This window comes from Haliaeetus leucocephalus, unplaced genomic scaffold (assembly GCF_000737465.1).
Source record: "Haliaeetus leucocephalus isolate CR32 unplaced genomic scaffold, Haliaeetus_leucocephalus-4.0 Scaffold0, whole genome shotgun sequence".
Classification (NCBI taxonomy): Eukaryota; Metazoa; Chordata; class Aves; order Accipitriformes; family Accipitridae; genus Haliaeetus; species Haliaeetus leucocephalus.
In genome coordinates, this window is record NW_010972436.1 from 29,802,483 (window position 1) to 29,812,754 (window position 10,272).

A 10,272-nucleotide genomic window follows, 5' to 3' on the forward strand; every position below is an offset into this window, starting at 1 on the left:
ACTGCCTGGGGTTTTTATGTCCCAGTGCAACTGGGGAAACTGGGATCCAGGGGCAGATACTGGGCAGAGGGGGTGCCTGAGCCCAGCTGCTGGAGGGACCCACGCTGTGCATATGGAGAGAGATCTATGTGTATTTATCATGCGTGTTTATTTCCCACTAGTGGATCTTCATCGCAATCAGCCAGAGAGGGATCAGGATGCGGCCACTGGTGCTCTGGTTGTGTGAGTGCCCGTGATCTGGGCTGCAGGCCATGTATGTATGCGTGTATATATATATACGCACACAGAAAGAACATGTATACACCATCACAGTACATACATGTATATTTATGGTGTCTCTGTGTGCTCATACGAGAGCCGTGCTCAGCCCCACTGCTGCAGCACCTGCCCTGTGCTCGGGCTGCCGGATCCAGCACGATGCTTCTTCCCCCGCCGTGAGCCGTCCTCTTCCCTCTTCCTCTCCCTCCCCAGCACCTCCATCCCCGCACCCCCCCCTGCACTGGGCAGCCCCATCCTGCCTGGTTGCTCCAGGGAGCGTGGTGTTGGGGCAGAATTTGGCCGGGGTCACTTGTTCCGGCTCTGCGGGCACCCAGCAGGGTTTGGGCTGGCTGAGGATCCCTGGCACCCTCTGGTCTCAGCCCGGCAGCGAAGCCGGGGACCTGTAGGCCACGCACGCCACGTCCCTGCGCTGGCTCTGGCCCACGGACAGGGCCCACGGGCTGCCCTGTTTGCATCCCACGTTTGGTCCCAAGCCAGAACCACCCTTTGGGCACCTGTCAGAGCTCTGGGGGGGCTCTGGTGGCTGCCCCCTGGGGGGGGACAGGCTGCACCACGGGCAGGACCTGGAAAGGGGACCAGGATCCAGCAGGGAAGAGCCTCGGGGATGCTGGGCTGGGGGGGGAGGCTCTTGGAAGGACAACGCATCCCCCCTCCCCAGCACCCTGTGTGTGGTACAGCCAGCAGCTTCTTGCAGCAGCAGAGAGGAGCAGGAGCCGGGGGGCAGCTACTCTGTACCTGGCTCCAGGGTAGGAAAGGGGGAGAAATAGGAGCTTCCACCAGCCAGGGCTTGGGACCCGTCTGCTGCAGCCATGGCCACCACCCTGCAGGGCTGTGGGCCAGGTCACCAGGGTGGGGGGGGACGGTGGAAGAGGGGGGGACATAGGGACAGCTGAGGTCTGGGTGCAGAGACCCAGGAGCAGCCCAGGATGCTGGTGGTAGGTGGGCCAGATCCAGCCTCTGGGCTGGGGGGGAACACAGTCTGGAGCTGTGCCAGTCTCCCCTCCGCAAACACCCCAGGAAAGAGGGGACCCCGACCCTGGCATGGGTGATGCGCTGCTGGGGAAAGGCAGGACCCTCCTGGGACACCACAGGGCACCCGCTGCCCACCCCCCCCCACCCCACCCGACAACCCCACATCCCCGGGGCTCAGCCCCACCAGCTGGCACTGCGCTCCCCAGGACGCGCGAGGCCCTGGCACAGCAAGATAAAACGGTGCGCTGCCCTGCGTGGGGGCCAGGCCTGGCAGGAACAGTTTATTGGCAGCCCCCGGTACAAAGAACTTGGGTACTTGCGAGCGAGGAAGCGGCAATGCAAACCCAGCGCGGCCCGGCTCGGCGGCTGCCTCTCCGATGGGCAGCAGGCACGAGTGAGCCCGGCCCGGTGTGCCAAGGTCCTTCCAGCTCCGCCAGGATGCCATGGGGTGCCGCAGGGCCCAGGCTGCCCTGTCTGGCGAGAGATGAACGCGCAGCGTCAGCAGCTGGACCCTCAGCAGAGCGTGCCAGGGCTCTTCTCGCCTGCCGCAGTCGGTGCCGGAGGGCCAGTCCATGAAAACCCAGCTCCGAGGCGCAGGGCGGTGCTGCAACTGCACACACTGGTGCTTCTCCCAGCATAGGACTGTCCCGGCTCTACCCCGCAGCAAGGCCTGGCGGTGGCCAGCAACTCCTCGGCCATTGCTGCAGCCTTATTTGTGCGTGGTGCAGGCCAGCTCCCGGAGCCGCGCCGTTATTCTCGCATAAAACCGAAATCTGCTTCCAGCCACAGTGGCAGCAGAGAAAAAGCTTAAAAATACGAACCCCAAATGCCAGACACCAACCACAGCAGCCCCAGAGCCGCGCCGAGCAGCCTTGTTTGCCAGACCTGACTCCCCAGACGCTCGGCTTGGCTTGTGCGGTTCTCCAGTTGTGCAAGTTACCTGGAAAAAGCTAATAAATAACAGCCGGGTGCCGGGCAAGGGTGCTGCAGGCGTCACTGTGGGAGAGGGGCGAGCAAGGACGAAACACAGAGTCTGGCGAGGGGACTGGGGCTGCCATCACTCAACCCAACACGGGCTTCAGAATGGAAACACTGTATTGACAGACTTTACAAAAGTTATTACAAAACACAATCACAAACCAGCAGCTGACGATACACAGCGGAAGAGACACCACTTATAGCCACCTCAGGAACAACACTAATTAGCTCCGAGAAGTCAACCAATATTTACACAGACATCTGAAAAACTCCGGTCAGTTATACATTTAAGTGTTTTAGATCAACTGTGAAATATAGTGCCACACGTTTCCTTGTAGTATTATTATAATAATAATAATAATTAATAATAATAATATAATAATAATAATAATAATATACTACTTCTAGATTAACTAAAAACCAAACAGCTCTTTACAGGGGTTAGGAGAAGTTGCTTTCACTCGTCTGACTTACCTGAGTGTGAGACCAAACCCAGTTAAAAAATAATAATAAAATTGCCTTCATTGACAGGAGTTTGTGTGATGGACCAGCGGCTCCATTCCCTTGGGCCAGAGGGAAACTACAGCCTGACTGGTGCCAGTAACATCCTTCGAAAGAACAGAGACGTGTCCTCCTCGGGTAAGTTACCCGACCGCGCCTCCACACGCTGCCTTTCCTGACTCCTCCTGCTCCAATGTCCTCAGCCCCTTCTCCTGCTCGTCCTTTCCTCCTGCACCTACTTTTTCTCACCTTGCTCTTTGCCGCTCTCTCCTCTCCGCTTTTTTGCCTTTGACAGATCCCGCGTCGTGCCCCTAACCACGTCTCTGCCTCGCCTCTCTTCCCTTCATCCCAGCCCTGGCCTCGCAGCACGGGGCTGCCATTCGAGGTCCGGCAACGCAATGGGAGTGGGCGGCTGGTTGCCTGGGAATGGCACCTTCCTTCCCTCCCTCCCTCGCGCTTCCAGCCTTGTGGTGAAACGAGTGGAAAAAAGAAAGCGAAAGCTTGTCACTCCTGAATATGCACAAAGATAGGTGGGGAAACACCTGCTAAATACGGACCCCAGAGAATCGCTCGGGATTATTCTCTACAGGCAAAATCCAAACCTGCGTAGGGAACAACTAGTACAAGGCCTACGCCGCTATGGAAGTCCCACGTAACCCCGCGGGGTCGAAGAGGTGTCTAGGCCGTCTGATCAGAGTTTTTAAGAGGAATTCCTTTGATGCTTCAACAAAGCGGGCTTTGTAGCATGACCACATGGATTAGCTGCGATACAAGTTCACCTCCCATCATGCTGCACGTCCACCTGCTAGACCGTCATCGTAACTGCGAGCCCTTCTGCCCCGGCCTCCCACCACAGCGCTACTGCTTAGTTTCTTTTTTCACACAGAAATGGCCGGTTTGAGTTGCCGACTCCAGATTGTGCTGCGAATCCTCCATGGGCCGGGGGTTGCGGGAGTGGATTTTCTGGTGACAATTCAGAGACTCTTTGTAGCGGAAGTGCTTCCCACAGACGGGACACTGGTAGGGGGTCTCCCCGGTGTGGACCCGCCAGTGCTTGAGCAGGTGGTCCCGCCGGATGAAGCTCTTCCCGCACTCGGTGCACTGGTACGGCCTCTCCCCGGTGTGGATGCGCTGATGGCGGATGGCTTTGGAGAGGTCTCGGAAGTCCTTCCCGCAGTAGGTGCATGTCAGCGGCCCATCGCCCTTCCCCGTATGGAGCTTCTGGTGCAAGATAAGGCTCACTTCCAGGCTGAAGCTCTCCTTGCACTGGGAGCAGGTATATGGTCTCTCCACCATGTTGTTCACCTGGTGCCTGACAAAGCCGTACTTGAAACCAGAGCCCTTCTCCCCATCGGGGCGCTTGGACGGTTTGGAGCGGGAGGGCCCTTGGGCTTTCGTAGGGGTTTTGGATTTCTGCCTGAAGCTTTCTCCGTGCTCCAGGGAAGTGCAGGCTTCCTCGCTGGCATGCGCTTTCTGATGGGCGGCAAAGAGCTGCTTGTCCAGGAAGCTCTCCCCACACTCGCAGCAGATGTACGGCCCCTCTACTGCGGCCACATCCTCAGGAATGTCCTTCTTGGCCAAGTCTCTCCCGCGGCGAGCGGAGCGCCTCAGCCCATTGCCCGTTGCGGTTCTCTGCTGCGGGGTCGATCCGCTCCGGTTCTTGCTGCTTGGCTTGACCTCTTCCTCTGGGCTTGAGAAAACCTCTTCCCACTTTCCCGCCAACGAGCTAGGAAGCTCAAGGCTTTCGGGACCTTCCTCATCACACTGCTGTTCATCTGGCAGAGCAGAGACATTCATGTCATTTCTTTGAGATAAGAACTGCCTCAGTATTTAGACCGCAATTCTCTCGGGGCAGAGTTGGTCTCTGTTGTATGCTCAAGACAGTACGTGGCACTACAGGGTTGCAAGTCCCCTCTGGGAGCTACCTAAGCAGTACTGGAATACAACCAAAGCTGAAGTATTTTGACTTGGAACCATAGAATCATTGAGGTTGGAAAAGGCCCTTAAGATCATCGAGTCCAACCGTTAACCTAACATTGCCAGATCCACCACTAAACCATGTCCCTAAGCGCCACATCAACACGTCCATTTAAATATACCCCCAGGGATGGTGACTCAACCCCTTCCCTGGGCAGCCTGTTCCAGTGTTTGACAGCCCTTTTGGTGAAGAAATTTTTCCTAATATCCAATCTAAATCGCCCCTGGCGCAACTTGAGGCCATTTCCTCTCGTCCTATCTCCAGCCACCTGACAGAAGAGACTGACCCCCACCTCACTACAACCTCCTTTCAGGTAGTTGTAGAGAGCGATAAGGTCTCCCCTCAGCCTCCTTTTCTCCAGGCTGAACAACCCCAGTTCCCTCAGCTGCTCCTCCTAAGACTTGTGCTCTAGACCCTTCAACAGCTTCGTTGCCCTTCTCTGGACATGCTCCAGCACCTCAACGTCTTTCCTGCAGTGAGGGGCCCAAAACTGAACACAGTACTCGAGGTGCGGCCTCACCAGTGCCAAGTACAGGGGGACAATCACTTCCCTAGTCCTGCTGGCCACATGATTTCTGATACAGGCCAGGATGCCATCAGCCTTCTTGGCCACCTGGGCACACTGCCAGCTCATATTCAGCTGGCTGTCAATCAGCGCCCCCAGGTCTTTCTCTGCCAGGCAGCTTTCCAGCCACTCTTCCCCAAGCCTGTCACGTTGCACGGGGTTGTTGTGACGCAAGCGCAGGACTCGGCACTTGGCCTTGTTGAACCTCATACAGTTGGCCTCGGCCACTCGATCCAGCCTGTCCAGATCCCTCTGTAGAGCCTTCCTACCCTCCAGCAGATCAACACTCCCACCCAGCTTGGTGTCATCTGCAAACTTTCTGAGGGTGCACTCGATCCCCTCATCCAGATCATTGATAAAGACTTCTTGGGAAAGCTCAGACAGTACGATAATGAGATCTCTATATATAGCTAGACAAAGGGAAAAAGTGGGTTCCTCAGCAGGAGGTGAAGCAGAACAGGTCTTTGAAAACATTGGTTTAGTATAAAGGCCAAAAAACAGTTGAGGGAAGGGGAATAAAACCTCTTTTCTTTCTGGGCATGTTCAGGGCCTGGAGCCGAAGGATCTTCCATGGTAAAAATGGTAACTCAAAGCAACTGCCAAGGAACCTGGCAAAGAGAGGATGAAAAGAGCCCAGAGGATCTGCAGATGTGGAGAAGCGGGCTGAAAAAAACACAGGTTTCTGCAGAGCGCAAGAAGGTAAAGCTGTGCCGAGCATTCGCGTGCCCAGAGAAGACTGCTCAGCACTCCCTATCACAGGGCTCTTCACCTGCTTGTCACTTTGCCAGACATCTAAACGTGCGGCTTGAAAATGGGCTGCTTTGTTTGCATCAGGCTGAGATTCTGGAAAAGCATCAGCCAGAACAGTTGAGCTGCTTCCAAGAATGAGGCTGGGAAGGCAAAAACACATCCTAGCAAGGGATGCTTCCCAAAGCAGCTCATGTGTCCCCATGCTTCAGAGCAGGGACCTGGAGCGATGGGGCGGTGACGAGGACATGCCTTTTGCTGCACCACAAGAAGCCTCACATTTGGCTGACAGAGAAAGCTGTGAAAAATACTTTACATATTCCTGGAAAAGACTTTCAAGAACTTTGTTGCCAATACCATCGAAGCTTGCCTGCACTACACGTGCTCCTGCTCATCTCCACTTCAAGGCTGACTAAACACGCTACCTCACTGAGCGATGTGACACCGTACAGGTGATCTGCTCCCCCTTGCCAGCCCACAGCTGCTTTTACAGCCTGCTGCTCATGTACTGCAGCTTCTTCTGCACATGTGCTATCGATCTGCCTCGGCTGCCATCCAGCTCCCACGCTGACCCTTGAGGCAAGCCTGGCAGAGACCACGGCGAAGGCAGGATCTCACCCCGGGCAATCCCCAGCAAGTGCCAAGAGCCTGAGCCCACCTCTGTCTCCCCCTCTGCACAGCGCTCGGCGAAGCTCTGCGCTTCTAACTCACATGTACTAGGGACCTCCATGCTTTCCTCTTCTTCAGAACCCTCGTGGCTTTCAGCCAGAGTCTCTTCGTATTTACTCCACGAGCTGTCATCAGGACCAGGAAAGGAAAACTCTGCACAAGAGAAAGAAAGACAGGAGTTTATGCTCATGCCTCCCAGCTGTGTTACAAAGGATTCTGGGAGAGATGGCTGCATCAGGTGAGAGCCGACTAGGAAAGCAAAGTCACTCCTGTACCAAAGGACAGAGCTGGCAAAACTCAACAGCAGAGGCAAGTGGAAGAGTGCAGGCAGGTGGTGGCAGCCACATGTCTGCTTTCCACCTCCCCACTGAGTCCTGGGAACCTTATGGCTTACCGGTGCTGGGGTCTGTAGGGGTTTCTCCTCCCTCAGAGTCATCCTGATCCTCCGCGTTGGGATCCTCTCCTTGCTCAATCCGTGACAGGAGGTCAGGCTTCGAAATGGCAGCATCTGCACGTAAAAAGAGGATCAGAACGTTTCCTTTGCCCTTGCAGGAGAGAGACTCTCAAACCTTTGCCCACCAACCTTCCTTTGCTGCTGGGGATGACGGGTAATGGAAAGAGAGGCTTAAGAAGATGCTCTCACACATCTGCACCGCTCACCTTGTCTGGGCCCTGGGAACATGAGCGGACTGCAGGAGCACATTCTGCTCAGGTGAGGAGCACCTCCCAGCCTGCAGCGTGAGGAGGAGAATAAGAAAATGCATCTGTGCTTACCTCCAGGCTTCCTTTCTTCTCCTCTCTGCTAAGGTCCGCGGATCCATTACAATGGGGACTTCAGCTTGGGGACAGCACCAGAGCTGTCAGCCAGCGGCAGCAGGGGAAGTGCCCTCCCCATGCGGTTCCCTCCAGCCAGGACCGCTCCATCCTACTCGTCCGAGTCACAGGCTGCTTGCGGATTTTGGTGGGGGAAAGGGGACAATCACAATCTCTCCTAGGACGGAGAGCGGAAAACTTCATTTCCAAACAAGTGTGAGTCTCTGGGTATTAATCTGCTGTGGTGGATCCGTTTGCCTTATATAAGGGCCAAACCCCTAAACCTCGTTACTCAAAGGAAACCTTCAGATGAAGCACAGATACATTTTTCTAAGCTCCAGGCTCAGATCCACAGATCCCCTTCAGCGGGACCGTAACATTCCTGTGCCTGTAGAGTAGGACACAGGACTGTTTTTAAACAGGAGAACCGGGGACAGTATTTATCCTTCACCTTTATCCCTTGCACACAGGGACTGCAGAAGACCTCTGTTCAAAAAAAATAAAGGAAGAAAGGGGAAAAAAAAGACAAAAGGCCTGGATCGCGCGGAGTTGGCTGGCAGGTGAGCCTGCACACCAGCGGCCCCAGCACAGGCCTGTCTTCCAGGGACCGCGTCTGCGCTCCCACCCACCGCACGCGGACGTCTAGCCAAGGCAAGGTCAATTCTCAGAACACACATAGGTGCTCATGAAGGCAACACGTCCCCTGGAGGGAATGCCCGCAGCCGGGACTGGAAGAAGCGAGCAGAGCACATTTGTTTAGCCTTGAACACGCTGCCCTGAGCTGCTGGAGGGGAAAGCAGAAAGCAGAGCCTGCCTTTGCCTGCTGCTTCTCCCCAGCTCCACCCCAGCATTACAGGAGCAGGTACCACAACAGCCTGCGCAAGAAACCTCGCCTGGGATGAGGCTGGGGTCAGACAGAGCACCAAGGCAGGCAGCTTGCAAACCTTGCTCTCCTCCCTTACAAAAGGCTCTGCAGCTGAAGGACTGATTACCCACAGAAAGGGCTGGAAGGAACCTCAGAGGCAGGGCACCCCTCTGCTGCCCTAAGCGGCGAGCGGGCTGACGCACCCAGCGCAGTGGATCTGTGGACCTTTGCGTGACAAAAACTCCCGTCTTCCCCATCTTTACTTGGCTTGGGGGTCCTCTCGCTTCCCCTCCTCCTCACGACCTAGGTGCTCGCTTGGCTCCTACCAGCCACAGAGACTGTCAGGGAGACACGGTCACTGCAGCGATGCTTGTGACGTCCATCCACCGCTAAACTGAACCGGTGAGGACTGACCTAACTGCCAGGGCTGCTGTCAAAAGCTGGCATAACGCGTTCCCAAACCAGCACACCATCCACCCTCCCCGATCCTGCCAGGCACAGCGGTGCTTTCCAGAAAACCTGGCGCATCAGAACGCTGAGGGCAAACCCCGGCTCGTCTTTACCCATCGAGATGACGGCCTCGTAGTTGCCTTTCATGATATGCCTGTAAAGCTCCTTCTGCCACTCGTTCAAGCTCTTCCACTCCTCCTCAGAGAAGTTAAATGAAGCATCGTTGAACGCCACAGGAACCTGTGATTAGAAGCATCATATGCTCAGACATTTTGCCTCTTGTTGAAGAAAATGCCCAGGGACATTTTCTCATTCAAACTCCTCAAGCACCGCACAGAACAGTCCCACACAGCAACACCCGCTCCTTCCCCCATGCCTCGCTCGACCCCCATGCCTGGCTCAGGCAGCTTCACCCATGCCCGCAAGGGACACGATGGGATTTTCCCTCGTCACCTGCCTGCACCTTGCCTGCTGCTCAGCCTCCTCGCACTGCGGGCGATGCCCTGTGCACAGTGCCCGACACATAGACTCTTTTCCCGTTTCATTTTTGATGTGCTTCCGCCGCCAGTTGCCTCTGAAAAGACACTGGGGATGTTACCAAACCCACCAGGCGCGTGGGGCTGAGCCACACAATTCTGCATGACTCAAACATGGCTCCAGCCACGCTAAGGAGCGTGTGACCCCGCACAGACCGGCCGATGCGTTTTGGTGAGGATCAGACATATATAACGAGTGGTGCGTAATTAACACAAAGGGACCTATGCTAGTGCTTCTCGCCAAGCACGAAAGGAAAGACACCATTGCAGGGAAGCCATGTCCTGCTCAGCACCGCAGCTGCCCCGAAACGGGGCTGTGAGAACAGAGTACGTGCGGAACAACCCCGTTTTGAAGACGGAGCAGAAGACCGTTACCTTGGGGACCTCCCCCTTCGCCCCCGGGGGCAGCCGCAGGATCCAGAAATTCCTGTTCTTCAGCAGATTCTCCATGTTCTCCAGCCGCTTCTGCAGCTGCCCGTACTCCTGGATGAGGGTGCCCAGGGCAGTCCACTTGCTCTCCAGCTGGTTCCCGAACTCCACCGCCGTCTTCTCGCAGCCGATCAGCTTGGTTTCCGCCATCCTCATCCTCCCCTCCAGGTTCATCAGCTGGGCGGCCTGGGCGTCCACCTTCCTATCCACGGCCTGGATCTCGGTGACAAGCGTCAGGGAGATCTCGGCGGCCGGCAGCTCGGCCTCCCCGGCGGGGCCTTGCTCGGGGGCGGGCAGGGGCTGCTCCAGGGCCAGCTCCTGGGACTCCATGTCCCACTCCAGGTCCTGCGGGGGCACAGACAATGCCGTGGGCTCCGCCGCCCGAGCGAGGCGGTATCCCGGCCGACGTCCGGGCAGCCACGGACTAAACCGGACCCCGCGGAGAGGGACGGGACGGGACGGGCCCGCACCGGTGCCGAGAGCCCTCGGG

At 56.5% G+C, this 10,272-nt stretch overlaps 1 protein-coding gene across 1 annotated transcript in view; it reads right to left on the minus strand.

The window, feature by feature from the left end:
* The window catches only part of ZNF777 (zinc finger protein 777), a 19,608-nt gene extending 9,429 nt beyond the window's left edge, over positions 1-10,179 (minus strand). Inside the window, exons 1-6 of the mRNA XM_010563438.1 lie at positions 9,729-10,179; positions 8,931-9,057; positions 7,084-7,197; positions 6,732-6,842; positions 3,593-4,505; positions 2,980-3,103 (exon numbers count right to left, since the gene is read on the minus strand). Of these exons, the coding sequence (XP_010561740.1) occupies positions 2,980-3,103; positions 3,593-4,505; positions 6,732-6,842; positions 7,084-7,197; positions 8,931-9,057; positions 9,729-10,112 (1,773 nt within the window). The 5' untranslated portion in view covers positions 10,113-10,179. The remainder of the gene's footprint in view (positions 1-2,979; positions 3,104-3,592; positions 4,506-6,731; positions 6,843-7,083; positions 7,198-8,930; positions 9,058-9,728) is intronic.
* Positions 10,180-10,272: the final 93 nt, after the last annotated feature.